The sequence below is a fragment of the Panthera leo genome, chromosome B3 (assembly GCF_018350215.1).
Source record: "Panthera leo isolate Ple1 chromosome B3, P.leo_Ple1_pat1.1, whole genome shotgun sequence".
Taxonomy (NCBI): domain Eukaryota; kingdom Metazoa; phylum Chordata; class Mammalia; order Carnivora; family Felidae; genus Panthera; species Panthera leo.
In genome coordinates this window covers 62,404-82,288 of record NC_056684.1, presented here as the reverse complement: position 1 = coordinate 82,288, position 19,885 = coordinate 62,404, and the positions used below count along the sequence as shown (strand labels likewise).

General features: G+C 57.1%; 1 protein-coding gene across 1 annotated transcript; it reads right to left on the bottom strand.

Moving 5' to 3' along the window:
* Window positions 1-1,802: 1,802 nt before the first annotated feature.
* Window positions 1,803-18,288, bottom strand: CHRNB4 (cholinergic receptor nicotinic beta 4 subunit). The gene is made up of 6 exons (XM_042940454.1): window positions 18,234-18,288; window positions 14,212-14,360; window positions 7,896-7,940; window positions 7,684-7,793; window positions 5,380-6,328; window positions 1,803-2,464 (listed from the first exon to the last, which is right to left on the bottom strand). Exons 1-6 carry the CDS (start codon window positions 18,286-18,288, stop codon window positions 2,324-2,326), a joined length of 1,449 nt encoding a protein of 482 aa, XP_042796388.1. The 3' UTR covers window positions 1,803-2,323.
* Window positions 18,289-19,885: the final 1,597 nt, after the last annotated feature.

Sequence of the window (19,885 nt, the reverse complement as noted above, 5' to 3'; positions counted from 1 at the left end):
GCGGGGGCGTCGGAAGCAGTGTCGGCCCTGAGTTGGTAACAGTGGAGGCTCGACGCGGAGCACCTGCGGGTTCTTAGGCCACGCTGTTTTCGAATACGTTTGGAATGTTCCTTGATGAACGGTAAAGAGAAAGGAGAGAGACACACAGAAAAAAATGAGGCTTCGAAATGGAGCCATCAGAGCGGCGCCTGCGCTCCCGCCCCGCTCCCTGCAGAGCCTCCTTCTCCGCGTCTACACTGCGCGCGGGGCTTGCAGAGCCTCCTCGGTGTCGACACTGCGCTGCCCCAGGGCTTGCGGTGAGCAGGCCTCCGGACCCCCCCCCCCCCCAGGGCCGGACCACCTCCGGCGCCTGCAGGTGAGTCCAGAATGGGTTGCTTACCCCCATTAAAACCAAACAGAAGGAGACATCGTACGGGACTCAGAATATAAGAATTGGGGCCAATGTCTCAGGCCCCCATTTGGAGCGTTCTCATTCTCAGGGCAAAATCCCCTTCATTTGGAAAAGATTGCAAATCAGATATACAACCAGGGATTTGTACCCAGTAGATATAAAGAGTCCTCAAAACTCAGAAGTAAGAATAGATAGGTATGAGGGTCTTGGTGGGGGTGCAAATGTTCTAAAACTGGATCATGGTGATCAACTTACTAAAACTCATTGAATTGTCCACTTAAAATGGGCAAGTTTTATAATATGTACGTTATACCTTGATAAAGTTGTTTTTAAAATCTCAACACTAAAATAACTAAAGCCCATAAGCAAAAAGAGAATTGGACACTTCACCGGAGAGGATATACATAGGCTAAATAAATAAAATAGATCACATGAAAAGCGTTCAGTATCAGCCATTAGGGAAAAGCAAATGGAAACCTGGCTGATGCACCACCGTGCGGCCACTGCGATGGCGAAAACAAATCAAAACGGAGGGCAGACCAGGGGCCAGAGCAGCCGTCTCTCTCACACCTTGCTGGTGGGGGTGCAAACTGGCGCGGCTGCAACAGCAGGTAGTGTGACAGAGTGACAGTTAGGCGTACGTCCCCGTATAACCCAGCGATCGCACTCCTGGGTATTTATCTTGAGGAATGAGAACGCCGCTTCACACAAACTCCCACACGTGTGAATGTTTGAAGCGGCTCTTTTCGTAGCTGCCGAAAGCTGGAGCTTCGGCCCTCGCGGGACGGAGTGCTGCTCCGCAAGACGAAGGGACAAACCCTTGCTACCCTCAGCAGCGTGGTTGAGTCTCAAAGAGGCCATGGTGCCGAGGGACAGAAGCTGCTTACTCTCTAGAGGTTACACACGTCCGACTCATCGGCATGGCATTCTCGGAAGGACCAAGCCACAGGGATGGAGAGGCGTCAGTGGTCGCTAGGGGCTTGGCGGGGAGGGAGGCGTCTGGGTGATGGGGCCCTCCTGCGTCCTGATTACACGAATCTACACACGTGTTAACATTCAGAGAACGACACATAGAAAGCCACTTTTATTATGTAATTTAAGAAATGGAATCTTTAAAAGCCCTCCTCTATTCCACGGATACTTTAAGAGCCTGTCACGTGCCAGGCACTGGGCAAAAGCAGTAGGTGGAAGGACCAGTCAGAGCATCTGGGAGCGAGACCCCTGAACCTGGCCTTGATAGAAAGCGGAACGTGACCAGAGCTGTGCGGAGGGCCATTGTTCCAGGAGGGGAGCCAGGGGTGGCTGCTCAGGGGAGGGGCATCGGAGCTTGAAGGAGGAATAGGAGTCATCCATTCACTCAACAGACATTTATTAAGCACCTGCTGCGTGCGGAGCCGCGTCCGAGGCCCTGGGGACGGTGCACGCGAACGAAGGTCCAGGTTCCTGCTCTGACAGAGCTCAGGCTCTAGTGGGTGACGTGTGGACAATGAGCTGAGGAGGGCTCGAGGCAGCTGGGGTGACTGGGGCACAAAGCGTGGATCGGAGCAGGGCCCTGGACGGGGCAGCCACCGCCGGAGCTTGGGAGGCACCGGGGGAAGAAGGTCTGGGTAGAAGGTCCAGCAGATGCAAGGGCTTTGAGCTGGGAGGGTCTGAGAGAAGACCAGCGAGCCTCGCGGGCTGGGGGAGTGGAGGGTGATGGGGTGAGAGGTGGGCGGGATGTGGCAAGAGCTCTTCCAAGGCCTTCGGAGAGGACAGTCCAGGGCTCCCATCTGTCCTCCCCCGGCCGTGGCTGTTTGAAGGGGCTGATGGCTGATGGACTCAGGTACTTGGGGCCTCCTCAGCCGTCACTCAGGAGGAAGCGGGAAACTGCCCACGTGGCCGCTCATGTCCTCTCACCCCACGACCCCGGGGCCCTGGGGCGCGCAGGGCAGCTTAGGGCCCCTCAGAAGGTGTGTGGGTCTGGAAGAGGGGCGGTAGGAAGAGCCCCACTGTGCCGAGCACACACACCACCACAAAGACCCACAGGAACAGCCGGTCCACCACCATGGCCACGTACTTCCAGTCCTCAACGACCTGTGGGCGGACAGAGGGGCTGGTTACAGGTGCCCAGACCTCCCTGCTTCCACTCCTTCGTTCAAGTTGGGCCCTCACTATTGGGCAAGGCCCCGCCCCCCCTCCCCCGCAGCCGGCGTCACCTCTGTGCCTCTCAGGTCCTCAATGCCCTCCCCCCAGCATGGCAGGGCCCCCGACCGTCCAGGAAGCCTGGGCTAGAAAGGTTATTAATACCACACGTTGTGACTCGAGAGCCCAAATCTGTTGTAAATAAGAGGGACGCGGCCCGGGAACGCAAGGCCCCCTCTCTTACGTTCACCCTGAGCCGTGTGGGGGGCAGGCAGTGGGGCCTGCAGGACCCCTGGATGCCCTGCTGCTCAATCTGCTCACTAGTTCCTGTGACTGGGGCCCAGCCTCTGCCTCCACGGAATCTTCTCAGGCCGCTGTGGGGTGTGGGGCCTGCTGTGAACCCTGCTGGCCTCCAGAGGCACCGCCACCTTTGCCTGGGGGACCCGGGGCCTGCTCTGTCCCCCCGGAACGCCCTCCCCCCCCAGGCCCCAGGCTCACAGCCTTGCCCGTGTGGCCACTCTGCCTGTCTTCCCCGCTGGAAAGCGGCCTGATCAGAACCCAGCAGAGGCTCTGGGATTGGAGATGTGGGCAGCAGCGGACAAGCTGACGTCAGTGACCCAGTTTGTCCAGGTGCCTCAGGGGTGTGCGTCTGCCCTGCAGAATAGTCCTGTGTCAGGCAGCCCCCACACCCCAGCCACGCTCACGCCGCCTGTCCCCAACAGCAGCGGCTCTCCAGGCGGGCTCTCTCTGGCTTTCTTGGGTTTCGTTTTGACAGCCCCAATTTCGGATGACTTCCTTTTCAGTGTGTGCGTGTTTTCCCCTCTTTCTATATTTGTGTGCTATTTATAGTGACCAGTTGGTTACCAGGCGGGTAGAAGTGCTGAGCACGAGCTGTGCAGCCTGGGCCGGCTTTGGGGTGGCCGTGCTCGGGGAGGGGGGGGGGGGGCGGAAGAAAGCCCAGCATGAGAACGTGGTGGACCACCCAGTAAGTGCACGTGTGCTCAGTGCAGGGGAGGGAAGTTGAAGGACGTCAGAAAGATCTGCATGTGGAGCCTGGCTCCGCCCTGTGCCGGCTGTGTGACCCTGGGCAAGTCAGTGAGCCTCTCTGAACCCGGCTTTCCCCCTTGTGAAATGAGGTCGGAGTACGTGCCACTTCCAAGGGATCCTGGCAGGTCCTGGCAGGGCCCCTCGTGTGTGCTTGCAGCTCAGTGACCCGCGATGATGATGGGGGGGGGGGGGGTCCTGCCTGGCTGCTCCCCACAAGAGGCTTTTAATTAATTGAATTAGAAATGGCCAGAGGGCCCTGAGTGTCACAGGTGGCGAGAGCTTCAGAAGAGAGCACTCAGGGCGGGTGCACGGGAGACCAGTGCTGCTTGACCTGCACGTACACCGGGACCCCTGGGGGTCTGCTTTAAAATGCCGGCTCTGGGTGCCTCCTGCACAGGCCCTGGCCCACTCAGAGCGTGGCTCCGGGTGGGGGGGGGCCCCGAATAGTGAAAAGTCACCCAGAGGTTCTCACTCAGCCAGCAGGGCCCCATGCTGTGTATTAACATCTGGGACCCAATAAATCAGGTGATGCTGAGCCACCCAGTGGTCTTAAAGGGAGCACAATCAAATTAATGTTTGAGAAGGTGGAATCTGATGCTCCTCTGGGGCTTTAGGCACCGGGCTGTGCGCCTCGTGGGCTCGTGGCCTCGTGGGCTCGTGGCCTCGTGGGATCCGGTGAACACGCAGCTCTGTGTCAGCGGGGCCGGGGCTGCGTTTCTCACGCCCAGGACCCCAGGGCGAGCCGCTCACGCTCACGTCCCGCTTTCTGTTGCTTACGATTCTCTCCTTCCTGTGTCACGGTGTGATTTTGGGGTTTTCCGGCCTGCTCCTGTCTCCTCGTGCTACTGGAGACCAGCGTGCCCCTCGAGCGTGCGGCCAGTGGGGGCTGAGACTAGGATGTGCCCTCTGTGTCTGTGCAGCCGTGTGCCCGTTGTGCAGACCTGTTCAGAGCCTGGTCTGAGGAGGTGTTGAAGTGAGAATGTTCCCGGCACCGTGGGATGTGTGGGGATGTGCGACGGCCTCCGGCCGTCGCCATCGCGTTCTGCGTTCGGTGATCACAGGGTCATCCTGTGAAGTGTCGTTGGCTCAGAGCAAAATCGCTCGAGACGCCTACGCGTTAGCGCCTGTTGCTTCGCCCTGGGAAAGCCAACTCCACCTCCTTTTAAAGTCTGTAATTGTCATCGCCCTACCTGACACCGTTACGTTATTAACGTAGCGATGATAACGTTCTAATCGATGTTTCTGTACTCCTGAAAGCCCTCGTGTTTGCAGGGGTTCTGGGCAAGCCAGACGAGGATGGGAGCCGGTGCCCTTGGTGTCCGTCCCGCCCTCGTCCCTAAGGGGCTGACCTGGGGCTCCTGCCTCTCCTCCGTCCCGGGGCTTTCTCCAGCGCGGGGCTGCTGGCTGCACAGCCTGGAAGCGATGGGCAGTTGATGCCCTGGGGCCACCCTCGGCCCTAGGGGTGGGTGCTGATGCCCCCCCTCAGAGGGCCTCCCGTGGACTGAGCCCCCCGGAGCCCGGGGCGGTAACCAGCGACCGGCCCGCCCTCCGCAGTCTCTCTCCTCCTCACTGTGCTTCCTGAGCTCGCTTCTCAGGTAACGTGTGTCCAGGCCCTCACCTCAGTGTCTGCTTTTGGGGACCCGAAACAAAAAGGGAGCCCCGGTACTTCCTTCCTCTTTCCCAATGCACGGAGCTGCGATAAAACTCAGGCCAGTTTGGGACTCCGTACTCCAGCCCAGAGATGGGGCTCTCTCGTCCCCTGTGACTGCGCCGCGGGGAGCGGGGGACGGGCGGGGACAGGGACCGGGCTAGGGACTTACACTCTGGTCTCGGTCATCACTCTTCATATGCTGGGCAATAAAGCTGACGCCCTCCAAGGCCTCCTGCACATCCTGCTGGAACCTCCCGGAGGACCTTGGCCGGAAATCCTGGAGGCCTGCGGTGCGGGAGCCCGAGCCGCCCGGGGACTGGGGGGCCGCAGAGCACATGGAGCTCCCGCAGAGGCTGGAGGTGCTGGCGGCCTCGAGCCTGGCCGGGCGAAGCTGGCCGGGCCGGGGGGCCCTCGCAGGGCTGCTGTCCGGGCGCTTCATGAACAGGAAGGTGGGCAGCCGGCGCAGGAAGCAGCGGCGGACCCAGGGCGCCATGGTGTGGGTGCCGGGCGAGCGGTGGTGCACGTTGAGCACGCACACGCTGGTGACGATGGAGAAGGTGACCAGCACCATGGTGAACATGAGGTACTTGCCGATGAGCGGCACGTCCAGCGAGGTGGGCGGCACGATCTTGGAGATGAGCAGCAGGAAGACGGTGAGCGCCAGCAGCACGGAGATGCACAGCGTCATCTTCTCGCCGCAGTCGGACGGCAGGTAGAAGACGAGGATGGCCAGCGAGGTGATGAGCACGCAGGGGACGATGAGGTTGATGGTGTAGAAGAGGGGCTTGCGCCGGATGATGAAGTCGTACGTGACGTCCACGTAGCTGGGGTCCCGCGGGTTCACCGTCCTTCGCCCCGGCAGTGCCACGATGTCCCACTCGCCGCTGGGCGTGAAGTCGTCCATGCTGGCCGTGGGCGACTTGAGAACCATGTCGATCTCCGTGTGGTCGTAGGTCCAGGAACGGAACTTGAGGGTGCAGTTCTGCTGGTCGAAGGGGAAGTGCTTCACCTCGATCTTGCAGGCGCTCTTGTAGATGGCGGGCGGCAGCCAGAAGATGCTGCCGTTGGAGCGGACCACCACGTTGGTGTACAGGGACACCTCGTAGGTCCCGTCGGCGCTAGAGGCGTGGACAGGAGAACGGCGTGAAGTCCGCAGGCCTGGCCTTCTCTCAGAACTCGCCCACTGGCCCTGAGGATCGTTTCTCACGGGCCGGCCATCCTTCCTTCCAGCCTCTGGTGCCCTCCCCGAAAAGGCCGCCTTCCAGAAGGCCCTCCCCCCCCCCCCCCCACCCCCGTCACTCCCCACCCCCACCCCCGTCACTCCCCACGCCCCCCACCCCCCCACCCCCGTCACTCCCCACCCCCGACACTCCCCACCCCCCCACCCCCGTCACTCCCCACCCCCCCACCCCCATCACTCCCCACCCCCGTCACTCCCCACCCCCCGCACCCCCGTCACTCCCCACCCCCCCCACCCCCGTCACTCCCCACCCCCCCCACCCCCGTCACTCCCCACCCCCCCACCCCACCCCCCCCCCCACCCCCCCACCCCCGTCACTCCCCCCCATCACTCCCCACCCCCCCACCCCCGTCACTCCCCACCCACCCACCCCCGTCACTCCCCACCCCCGACACTCCCCACCCCCCCACCCCCGTCACTCCCCACCCCCCGCACCCCCGTCACTCCCCACCCCCCGCACCCCCGTCACTCCCCACCCCCCGCACCCCCGTCACTCCCCACCCCCGTCACTCCCCACCCCCCCACCCCCCCACCCCCCACCCCCGTCACTCCCCACCCCCGTCACTCCCCACCCCTGTCACTCCCCACCCCCCCCACCCCCGTCACTCCCCACCCCCGACACTCCCCACCCCCCCCCACCCCCCTCACTCCCCACCCCAGGCTGGGGTCTTCACGTGCATGAGCTTAGTGAGCCTCACAGCAAGGAGCTGGGTTTTGTGGTTACCCCATTTTACAGATGGGAAAACCGAGGCTCGGGGAAGTGAAGTGAGACTACCAGCTAGGATCCCAACTCAGGTCTGTCGTCCCCAGACCACAAACGTGTTTCGTGCGTCCACTGGTAACGCTGACCTCACAAGAGTCTCTTGCTCCCTGTATGCTATTTACGCATCGTCAGCCAACGCTCCCAACGCCCAACGTTGACAAAGCAACTGAGGGTCAACGAGACAGTACGGAGGGCAGGGAGAGCCCTGCGGTGGGGTGCAGATGCCAGCCCTGGCCCCCCAGCTGTGCTGGATGAGCGAGCGAGGCCCTCCGCTTCTCGGGGCCTCCAATTCCCCGCTGGCGACAGAGGGTGCCGGCTCTGCTCGTTCTGATTCCTCTTCCAGCCTCACAGCCTAGAGGAGCGAGGGGAGCACAGCGGAGGCCGGGGCTGACTCACGACCTGCCGACCCCCAGGGGCTGGGGCTGCTGCCCCGGCCTGGCCCTCGCCGCCTCGGCAACCCTGCCACTCACTTGTTGTAAAGCACAATGTCAGGCAGCCAGATGCGCTTTGCAGGGATCCTCAGGATGTTCACGCCTTCGTAGCGGGAGCTGTTCCAGGCCAGGCGGTAGTCGGTCCACTCCTGGGCAGACAGGCAAGGCCCTGTCACTTGGAGGTCCGGAGCCACCGAGCGGCGGCCCTGGAGGAAACGTCCCCCGCGCTGCGGGGCCCGGAGGACACTTACCTGTTTCAGCCAGACGTTGGTGGTCATGATCTGTTCCCGCTCGTTCTGGGGAGGGAAATGGGGCTATGAGTTCGCAGGTAGGGGCCTCACGCTCGCTCCAGGGCTGTGTGAGCACCCCCCCCTCCCCCTGAGCGACACCACCTCCCGGGTGGCTCAGAAGGGTTTCACACCCAGCGCGTCTGAGACAAAGCTTGTGACGGTCACCCAGATCCGGTCGTCCACTGGCATTGCCTTCCCCGTGAACGGCACCCCCAGCCATGACCCCCACAAGCCAGACTGGTCTGCTTCTTCCTGTCTTGGCTGCCACCACCATCTGTCACCTGGACTACTCTAGTGGCCTCCCTCTGGTCCTCCTGCTCTGCCCCAGCCTGCCTTTAGCCTCTACTCAGCAGCAGGGGCGATCCTTTTTTTTCTTATTTTTATTCTTATTTTTATTCTTCTTTAAGTAGGCTTCACGCCCAGCATGGAGCCCAACGCGGGGCTTGAACTCATGGCCCCGAGACTACAACCTGAGCAGAGATCAAGAGTCGGACACTTAACTGAGTGAGCCACCCAGGTGCCCCCAGGGTGATGCTTTTAAAAGGTTCTTCTCGACGTCTCAGACTATGTTGCTCCACTGAAACCCTGCACTCCCTCCCATCCCACCCAAAGTAAAAGCCAACGTCCTGCTCAGGGCCCCATGGCCCTTCTCCGTCTGCCTCCCCGCCCTCCTCCCTCAGCTCTAGAACCTCATGCCCTCCCATCTGCTCATCCTGCTTCAGCTTCTTTCTTTGCTCCTGCCGTTCCCTCTTTCTGGAAACCCAGGCAGCTAATGTCTTCACTTTCTTCAGGTCCTCCCTGACCTTCCTGCACAACACAGAACCTTGTCTCTCTCCCCCTTACTCTGCTTTATTTTTCTTCATGGCTCTGGACACCATGGCTGCTGGATGCCATCTATGTGTGTGCTCTCTGCCATAGAATTTAAGTTCCTTGAGGACAGAGGGCACCTGGAGGGCTACCTGGGATGTGTCAGATACTTGATGAATATTTTCTGAAGGGCATAAGAGTCCTACCACAGTCATTCAGACCACCATAATCCATCTCTCACCTAGACCACCGTAAGACCCTCCCAAGTGGTCTGTGTCTGTTCTGCACCCCGCACTCCCAACATCCGTCCTCCCTGTGTAGCCAGGTAAACTTTCCCTCTCAATCCTGTCCCTGCTCGAGTCACTTCTGTGGCTTCCTTCACATACATAATAAGAATCTAACTCCCTCAGAGGGTCTGCAAGGCCTTGCCAACTGTCTCGGCCCCATTTCGCCTCCCCATGCCCCTTTATTCTGTGCTCTGCCCACCCCCTGGCCTTCCTTCTCCCTGTGAATGTGTTTACAGTCTATACCATTTTCCCTGCCTTCTCTTCACCGAGATAACTTCTAGCACCTTGATCTCAGCTTGGGAGTCACTTCCACAAAGAGCCTTTCCTGAACCCCCACCTGGGTAAAGATATCAGTAGGATGAGTTTCAACTGTGACTAACAGAGACCCAGGGTAACACCAGCTTAGAGAAAGTTTACAGTTTGGACATATATAGTGGTTTTGCTCTACGGAACCCTTAGATACCCATGTTCCTTCCAACTCTCTTCTCTACCACACCTAGAGTGCATGGTTCAGGATGGCTGCTAGAGCTCCAACCATTGTGTCCACATTCCAGGGGTAGGTGGGAAGAAGCAAGAGAAGGATGCGTGCCAGTTGTCTTGTTTTAGTTAGAGTATTTAGACCATTTACGTTTAATGTAGTGCTGATTATATTTGGGTTTAAACCTACCATCTATTTCCTGTACATTCCCTTTTCTTTTTCTTGCTGTATTTTAATTATTTTATGCCATTTTCTCTGTATATTTTTTTAAAATTTTTTTTAACGTTTATTTATTTTTGAGACAGAGAGAGACACAGCATGGACGGGGGAGGGGCAGAGAGAGAGGGAGACACAGAATTGGAAGCAGGCTCCAGGCTCTGAGCCATCAGCCCAGAGCCCGACGCGGGGCTCGAACCCGTGGACCGCGAGATGGTGACCTGAGCCGAAGTCGGACGCTCAACCGACTGAGCCACCCAGGCGCCCCATTTTCTCTGTATATTAACATGACTCTTATTTTTTTTTTAATTTTGTATATGTTTTTATTTATTTTTGAGAGAGAGACAGAGTGCGAGCAGGGGAGGGGCAGAGAGAGAGGGAGACACAGAATCCTAGGCAGGCTCCAGGCTCTGAGCTGTTGGCACACAGCCTGACGTGGGGCTCGAACTCATGAACCACAAGATCCTGACCTGAGCCGAAGTCGGATGCTCAACCGACTGAGCCACCCAGGCACTCCATGACTCTTAGTAGTTACCCTGGTGACTACAATACACATATACCTGATGTGTTAGAATCTAATATAGATTAGTGATTACCACTTCCAGAACAGGGGCAAGAACTTTAGAACATTTCAGCTCCATCTGTCCCCTCCTGACTTGTGGGTTAATGTTGTCATTATTTAATTTCTGTATTTAATTACAACCTTGTGAGTTATTGTTTTATACTGTCAATATTAATTTAAATTCGCCCATACATTTACACTTTCTGTTGTGCTCATCCTTTCCTACATTTCTGTGTTTCCTTCTGGGGTCATTTTCCTTTATGGTTAATACCTCCTTTATACTGGGTCTTCTTATGTTAAATTCTCTATTTTTTGCTCAGAAAACATCTTTACTTAACCCTCATTTTTGAAGTTCTTACTGGGTATCCACTTCTAGGCATGCAGTTTTTTTTCTTGCAACACTTTTAAGATGTCATTCAGTTTCCTGGCTTCCGTTTTTATCTGTTGGTGTTATTATTGCCCCCACCCTGCCCCCATCCTCCCTGCGGGGACCACTTTTATGTTTTTCTCTTTGTCTTTGGTTGTTGGGAGTTGGAGTAAGATGAACCTGGGCATGGTTTTCTTTACATTTATCCCCCATGGGGTTCACAGAGACTCTTGAATCTGTAGCCTCATGTCCTTGGCCAGTTTTGGAAAATTCTGCCAGCGTCACTCACACACTGTTTCTGTCTTATTCTTTATTTTCACTTCTCCTGTAACTCCAAATACATGTGACAGAACTGACCCTTTTGTCGTGTACTACATTATATTCTTTTCTGTGTTTGCCATCCTTTTTTTCTGTCACTTGTTGATTTATTTGCTATTTGCCTCTCCTCCAGTTCATTAACCTTCTCCTGTGCTACATTACCAATCTGCTATTAAACTCATCCAATGGGGGTGCCTGGCTCTCAGTCGGTGGAGTGTGCGACTCCTGATCTTGGAGTTGTAAGTTTCAGATTAAGTAATTCTACACGTTGGGTGTAGAGATTACTTAAAGATAACAAAATCTTTAAGAAAAAAAAACACGTAATGAATTTTAAATTCTCCATATTATAATTTTCTTGAAGGTATAAGTATTATTTTCCTTTTAAGAATATTTATTTACTTAGAAAAATTAACCTATTATTAAATTTCTTTACTATTTATTTATTTTTAATAGTGGTAAAATACACATAACATAAAATTTGCCGTGCTAATGGGAGTTGTTTCAAAGTGTGTGCCTGATCAGCCCAATATCTGAATCGTCTGTGGGTCTGTTTCCATTATCTTCTTTTTTCTGTCTTTTCTTATTTCATCTTGTCTTTTTGTGTACCTGGTCCATTTTTATCTGACTTTATATGCCTCCAGGGAGTACTGACTTTGGCTTATTGGCAGGCAGTTACAGGAGGAGTAGATCATCTTAATCTAGTTTGTGACTGAGCTGGTTCAAAGCAGGGTTAGTTTTTGCGAGGTCTGGTCTATTTTTGATTCATTTGTACTCTTATGGGTGGTCTTTGCAGGGTCTCCACCAAGGCCCCATCTCCCCATCTCATGGGGCTCAAACTCTGGCATGTGTCCCCCAGCCCTGTGAGAGCACCAGACATTCAACTTGGCTTCCAACCTCTTAGCCCCTCAGCCCTGGGCTGTTTACCGCTCTTCGTATGTGGGGAAAAGTACCAGAGACCGAAGGATCCCCTCCCAGAACCTGGTTCCTCAAGTCCTGGCTGAGCTCTCAAGAACTTCAGACGGTTTTTTGCAGGGGGAGGCATTTTTGCACAGCTTTTCTAGTTGTTCTCATGGACAAGGTGTCTTTTAAAACATTTTTGTTTGAAGTTGAGGCATAATTTACACACCGTGAAACGCACAGGTCTTAACTGTACAGTTTGATGACTTTTAACAAACATATTACCCACACAGCCCGTCTCCTTTCAAGACGTATCACTCAGAAAGTTGTCGTGGACCTCTTCCTGTCCCTCACTCCCGTTCACTCCCCAGTGGCTGCTGAACACACCTGAGGATACCAGCTCAAGACCCCAGCCACCCCAGGGAGCTGCTTCTGAGGACCTGCCCGCCTCACCCAACACATACTCCTTGCTTTCCCTCTAGAAACTGCCATCTTTAAACTGGTCATGCCCATAATCCTCCCTCCTCGAAAGCCAGACCCTGGAATACAGAAGGTAAAACCCCTAGAACTGAATATTCGTTCTGTGCACAGCTTTCAGGGTGATAACAGCACACAGGGGGACACTCCCAGGCGTAGGGCTGGAGGCTGTGTCCCCTCCTTCTGGTAACTTCTGTTATGTCACGGGGCCCACAGAGTAGATCTGGCAGGGGGCAGCCTTAGCCTGAAAGCATGACCAGAGCCACCTGCCTGCTTCCCCTAACCAGGGCAACAGCTGCATGGTGGCAGCTGGGCTCACCCCATTAAGCAAAAAGCCCTTGGCTGGACGGTAACAGACACGAGCCTGGGCCTGGCCTGAAGCCCTTATTCTTTTCAGTCGGCCTGCAGAGGGAAGGAGGACAGAGAGGCTTTCTGTCCTTCCCCCATTCTCGGGCTCTGCTTCCTCCCAGGGCTCTGCTTGGAGGGGCCGGGTTTGTGGGGGCCGGTTATGCTTGGGAGAGAGAAGGCAGCCACCTGTCCCCAGGAGGTTCAGCCCCTCGATTATCTCCTTCCCATGAGACACAGCGCCTTACAATGCTCCCCTCAGAGCTACTGCTCGGGACAGGGTCCAAGCCCGTGGGTGGGGACGCACCCACACAGGGAAGGTTAACTGTGGACCATGGTTCCTTTGGACACCCCCAGCTCAGAGGCCAGGGGGGGAAGGGGAGCTCCCTGATATCTCAGCCTCCTCAGCACCCCTACACCTGCCCCACACCCACACATCAAGAGCTGACAACCTACGTGTGAACTCTGCAACCCGTTCCTCCTTTCCAGGGCTGCACAGCTGCCCTCCTCTGTCCGGACTCTCACCCACTTGGCTGGGCCCATACAGCAGCTGGTCCTGTCCCACCTGGGCCTCTGCAGGCAGTTCCCACAGCCCAGCACCCACCTCCCCCAACAAGTGGGGGAATGTGAGGTCATCTATTGAACAGGCCAGGGGAGGCGATAATAGGGTAGAGCTTCGAGGACGAGGAGGAGTTTCTGGCCATGCTGGAGGCCCATCTGCTAATGGCAAGCCCGTTGGCTGTCTACCCAACGGTCGTTCCCCCTCCACATCTCCTTTGTTAACAAAACCATGACTTTGTTAGATGTCGGACACTCATGAGCTTCACGGACCCTTCTCCAGCCTCCTTGCCATGTATCCACAAGTCTCAGCCAACTCCGGGTAAGGCCCAGGCGTGAGCTGTAGCCCCGGGTGCCTACAGGGCAGGTCTCTGGGACTGTTTTCCTCAGACTGAAAGCGACACCCAAGAAAGGATCCGCCACAGATGTTATCATGTGAGGATCTTCTGTTTGGAGCGGTGGCCACAGTCTTACGATCATGGGGGAGAAACAGAATCACAGAATCCTGCCATCACGGACAGCAGCCTCGGGTTCTGGCACTGACATTGACACCATTGGCCTGCTCTTTTCTTGGGTTGTCCTTACTGTTTTAGCCACTTGTACTCGGATGTCCTGTGACTGGGGAGTTAAGGCACTGTCATCAATATAGAGATCATGGGCTAGCAGGTGGCTCCAAGCTGTGGACTAGTGTGCACAGACGGGCAGGGCACGCCCAGCAGAAAGAACACACACAAAGGCACAGACTGGAACAAAAAAGTCATGACTTAGAGGCAGTCGGGACCTTCTGAGTTTAGGCAGATTCCTTAATTTATGCATGTGGAATAGGAGCGGATGAATAATCTGAGCTTGTGTACGAGTCTGGGAAAGCTGGAGGTGAAACCCTGCACCCTCTGGCTCGGCTCTGCCCCCCACCCCCCTCCTGTGCCTGGAGCCGGGGCTGCGGAGCCATCGCTGCGGGCACCTACCACGCTGATGAGCTGGGCCAGGGAGAGCTGGAGCTGGATGGAGATGAGCTGGGCAGAGCTGGTGGCCGGGCGGATCAGGTTATTGTAGCGGGTCTTGTTCAGAAGGTCGTCCACGAGCTTCTCCTCTGCATTGGCCACGCGGCAGTCCCCTGGGAAGACACACAGTCAGCCCTGCTGGGCCCTGAGCTGTTGATGCCTGTCCTGGCGGTGAAGGGGCCAGCTCTTGGCCAGGGCGTGCAGGCGCCCTCCGGGCTGGCCAAAGCAGCAAGGTGCTGGCAGGCCCGCCCCTCCACGGGACCCCGTGCATCCAAGGTGGAGCTCAGCTCTGTCCCCCGTGAGCTGCCTCTTCCTCTCCCACCTCCCTCTGGGATGAATGGCAGCCCGCACGCAGATGGTTAGTCCAGAAACTGGGTGCCTCCAAGCGTCCATCCTCCCCGTCCGCCCCTCCTGTCTTGTGCCAGGTACCGTGTTACGTGCCTCGGTAACACCAAGCAGAAAGCCAGAAATGACTCCCGCCTCAGCTTCCAGCACAGTGGTGGGGAGATGTTACTATGGGCTCTATGTGCAGAGTGTGGTGGATGGTGGTGCCTTCGCAAGGAGAGAGCAGGGCTGACTACGGGATATTTCCTGGGTTCAGACCTTCAGGGTGCAAAGTGCCTTTAAAACAGCGAATGTCGGGGTCCCTTTGGCTCCTGGTCTGGAGCTTAAAGGAGAGGCCTGGGTTCAGAGCCGTAATTAAGACGCGGGGAATACAGCCTCCTGCAGGAAGCCTGGCCTATCCACGGGCCCCCCTGAGCCCCCGCGGCCCTAGATCTCTTGCCAAGCGGTATGTGGGTCTTTGTCCCAACTCCTTCACACGTCTGGGGGTGAAGGTGAGGTTCCAGGACTTGGTCTTGTTTACTGTGGCATCTGGGAGAATGTGTCAGCAATGGGCCGAGGTGGGGGTGGTGCCCTGGAAAGAGACTCTGAGGAAGGTCGAGGACACTGGAGCAGGAGAGCAGCAGGGAAAGAGGAGGAGTTGTGCAGAGGAAGCAGAGTGGGGGCTGGAGGGCAGGTGGGAGGAGGACCGGGGAATAGGGAGGCTGCCCGGAGGGGCTGGGTCTCCTCAGGGTGGGATTCAGATGACATCCTTCTCTGCAGGGCCTGCTCGCTTTTTGCCAAATCTCTCCCTCTGGGTGGGGCCGGTGGGCCCGTGGTGTGAATTGCCCGCTAAGCAAGTCTGAGGTGGGCTCCTGGGTGGGGGCTGGGCTGGACACGTGGCCTGGGGAGCAGCGGCCTCTCCGGTCTGCTCTGTGCACTTTCCAAGTCGCTGCCTATCTGGAACACATGCAATACTTAGTGCCTCGTGAAAGATGCTCCCGGGTGCACCTGCTACCCGCCATCCCTCCCCCCGACTGCCTGGGGCTGTCCAGAGGGGGTCCTCTGGATGCTCGGCCTAGATTCTGAGCTCTGCCTCTCAAACCCTTGACCCCTCCCAGAGGCCAGCTGTTTGAATACCCTGGAAGCCCGTCTGTAGCCCCAGGCTAAAGCTCGGTCCTTCCCAGAGCCCCTCTTTAGTCTGTATCTTTGGGCTGACCTGTCATTTCAGACAGTGGGGGAGTATCACTTGCTTAAGCCCATCTGGCATTTCTGAGGCAGTTCTGGGGCCAGAATCTGCAGCTCCGGGCCCTACAGGAGGGGGACGCTGGAACCCACATCTCTGCAGCCCCAGGAGGCTGGTCCACCGGGTTCCTGACAGGCCGGCGCTGCTCTGTGGGCCGTGGGGGCTTGTGTTCCAGCTCTGAGCCCAGTTGGGACGTTCCGGCTGCTCCGCTTTGGGGCTGTGTTGCCTCCTGGGCATTCAGCTGGCCTGAAAGACCCTCCCCAGTCTTGAGGATGGGCTAAAGGTTTTGAAAAGCTTAGACCGTTCAGTCCAATTCCCTGGTTCTCAGCTGGGGAAACTAAGACCACGGAGGGGAAGCCCCAGCAAGTTAGAGGCAGAGCCAGGTCTCAGAGCCTCTTTCAGAGAAGGGGGCCTCCCTGCCCCCAGTGCCTTCCTTCCTGCCCTCGCTAGTTCCCCCCAAAGGAGACTGCCCCTGCAGAGGCCCTATTGGTAACCAAAGCCGAGTGTGTGTTCATGCCCATGCCTGTGTTTGCGCTTGTATGTGTGAGTGTGTAGGAGGGGGTGGGAATGACCAGCAGGGCTGCTGTGGGCTGGACTGTACTCCCCAAAAGTCTGTGGGAGCCCAGAACAACACATATTTAGGTTTTCCACTCTGTTCTTTTCTGCCTCTGAGTTCAAAGGACAAGGGACTGACCTCTCATCCCTACATGACAATGGTGGTCCAGAATGAGTGGAAGCCTCCAGGGCACCAGTGGGGGGTCACCTCCCAGCCCTGGGGCATACCCTGTTAACCAGAGAAGCCACCACTAGGGGTCGGTCATGACCCAATGATTCTGATGAGTCCAGGCCTGACCTGTCTCTGTCCAGGGCCTGGCCTTCCGAGGCCTTTCCTGGAAACACTGCTCCAGAGCAGAAAGGGACTTAAAGTCTGAGAGGAAGCCATAGCTAGAATTCCAGACTGTGTTGAATGCGTATACAGGTCGAAAAAGCATGATTTAAAAATCTAACATAGGAAAACTGAAAAGATAACACCTACCGTTTGGATACAAACTAGGGAAGGAAGAAAAGACCAACAGCATACCCTTGGCATGTTGGCATCCAAAAGGCAGAGTGATTTTCAGTTTGGGGCGTGTGGTCTTAAGTGACGAAAGGAACGAGAGATTTGTATTTTTAAAACGTGGCTATAGATTTTTAAAAAAAGATCGAAGTTTTTACCTTTTACAAAAAGCTCACCATATATTATCAGTAGCTTCTCCAGTCATGTGTATGAATCACCTGGATGCTTGTATAAAGGCAGGTTCCCTGCCTCCATTTCCAGAGACTCTGATGCTGTGAGGCTAGGGTGGGGCCCAAGAATCTGCACGGGGTAATTCTGATGCAGGTGGCCCCAGGACCATGCTTAAGAAGCAGCTGACACACCCGAGTCCTCAAGTATGTAGGCAAGGTGTATTATCCCTATAGAACAGATGGGGAAACTGAGGCCCAGAGAAGGGAATGGCATGGGATCACCCAGCAAGTGGTGACGGAGCCCAGACAGACACATTGAGTGGCGACACCACCTTTGGCGAGAACTTCGTTTCCTTGTAGGAGCTTATGTGTCCTCTCCTACCTCCACCCAGTGGGGTGTCTCTGTCCGAGGAAGGTGTAGTCCTGGTTTTCTAGGCTAACTAGGGCTCAGAGGACAAGCTTGGGTGGGGCGATAGGAGCTGGAAGAGTCGTTGGAACTCGGGGAAACTGAGGCCCAGAGAAGGCAGTCCAAATCACATCTGGACTCTGCCTGGGAAGGGCTGTTTGGGTCTCCCCTTCAGCCCTCAGAGACTGGAGAGGGTCCACTTTGCCAGCCTGACCCAGTCTGACCCTGTGCAATCCAAGCCAGCCCAGCCCCAAGGGTCAGTGACCAGGAACAGTGATGTTTTAAAAGTGTGTTTCTTGGGAGACCCTCCCCGCAACTGCAAAACTGGAGATTTTGGGCAAGTCCCTTCCCGCCTGGGCTGAGTTTCCCTGGTTTCTACCCTAACGGCAGGGAGCCCCTCTCAAGGCCGAGCAGTGGGGTGTGCTCCCTGGCGTCTACACCTGGCAGGCGACAAGCCTGCTGGGACCTGAAATCGGTGGCCCGCAGCCTCCCCTCGCGCTGGTGCGGGGCCCGTGCCACTCGGTCCCGGCTCAGCCCAAAGGTACTCGCCGTGGAGGCTGCCCGGGCAGGTGCACACCACCCCCCCCCCCCGCCCCGCCCCAAACCTCACAGACCCACCGCCCTGGCCCGCCCCCGAGGCCTCGGCCAGTGGGCTCACCCCGCCCAGGCTCCCGTCCGGCCGGGACGACCTCCGGCCGCTCCCCCGGGCGCCGGCACCCTCCCCTTCCTCCCACCTGTGGCCATCGGACCCGGGCGCCCCTCCCTCCTTTCCCGAAAAAGACTCACCGCGCCGGCAAAGGGCAACCAGGGAGAAAAGGACCAGGGGCTGCGCACTCCTCATGGCGGGCGGGGGCCGGAGAGGCAGCCTCGGCGAGCCCAGCTGTCGGACCACCGGGGCGCGGGAGAGCCGCAAGCAGCGAGGGAGCGCGGGTGCCGGCCTCGGAGTCTGACGGCGCCGCCGGCGGGCACTAGGACCCAGCGGAGAGCCCGGCCGAGCCCCGCCCACCCGGGAGGGGCGGGGCCGGCTCGCGCTCCGGGACCTGCGGCCGCGGGTGGTCGCCCCCACCCGGCTCCCCGCAGCGCCGGCGGCGTAGCCTTCCCCGCACGAGGCGGGTCGGACTCCGCCCGCGCCGCTCGTGCGGTGGGGAGACCAGGGGACGTTTGCGCGGGGCCCCTGCGTTGTTGGGGAATGTGGTTGTGGTCCAGGAGGGTCCTACCCCTGGGGTTTGCCGGAAGGAAGGAGCGTTGCAGGGAGTAGAGATGAGCTGGCTGGAGTGGGGCTCAGCTCTCTGCAGACGCGGGCGAGGGGGCGGGGGCGAAGGGGCGCTCAGGAAAAGTGTGTGCCATTGGGGAGGGTGAAATAGCTCAGGGCCCCCTGACCTAGCTTGGGGAGCTGGGAAAGCCCGGGGTGGGCTGCCTGTGTCCCCTCCCCTTCCCGCCTCGGCCTTGCAACCTGACCTGACCTGAGGCAGCTCAGGTGACTCAAGGGGGCAAACACTCTCTCCTCCAGCCTGGTGGTCCTCATCAGGTGTTGGGATCCTTCCTGGGGGTTCGGGACTTCACGGGACAGGCATGACCACCAGGGCAGCCAACCCTACCAGTGGACTTGGCCAGAATTGGTGCCTGAGTCCGGGATCTAAAAGGGCCTCGGGTGATTCCTGTAGCCCGTGGCCCACCCTGGCACCCAGCCCTCCACTGTCTCACGACCCCACCTTCTTGTGTGTCCACCTGGATCACTTTCTACAGAAAATCCTTGCAGCCAAATCCTTGTCTCAGGCTCGGCATCTAGGGGAACGCAAATGAATCCATTTTTAAGCAATAAAGGTGACATGGGGGCCGTGGGTAATGGAGCTTATTAAGACGTGGTTAGTAGTTAGATACAACGCCACAGAAGTGAAGACAGTGAAGTGTTGTCAAGGGGATGAACAAATAGACCACGGAAAGAGAATGAGAACACAGCAATGGACGCAGGACATGCGGACACTTGAAATGGACAGGGGTTGCCTTGTAGATCAGTGGGGAAGGATGGAATCGTCGTGAATAGTATTGGGACAGGGGATTATCCATGTGAAAAGTAAATACAGTTAGATCCCTAGCTCACATCATATCAAAGATAAATGGCCAGGTTGTTTAAAGATCTAGCTGTGAAATGAAAAACTAAAAACTTTTAGAAGGGAACATGGTCCTGTGTGTGATGGTGAAAAGTTGGGAGCCTCTGGAATGTTCATCTGTAGGAACATGGAGGCATGAACTGTGGGATATTCATACATTAGAATAGGACCTAGAGCCCAGGCTGGCCCATGGCCTGGTTTTGCACAGGCCCGAGCTGAGAAGAATGGGTTTTACGTTATTAAAGGGCTGTAAAAATCAAAATAACAACAATACAAGCAAAACAAAGAATATGCAGCAAGAGACCAAATGTAGCAAAGCCTAAAATA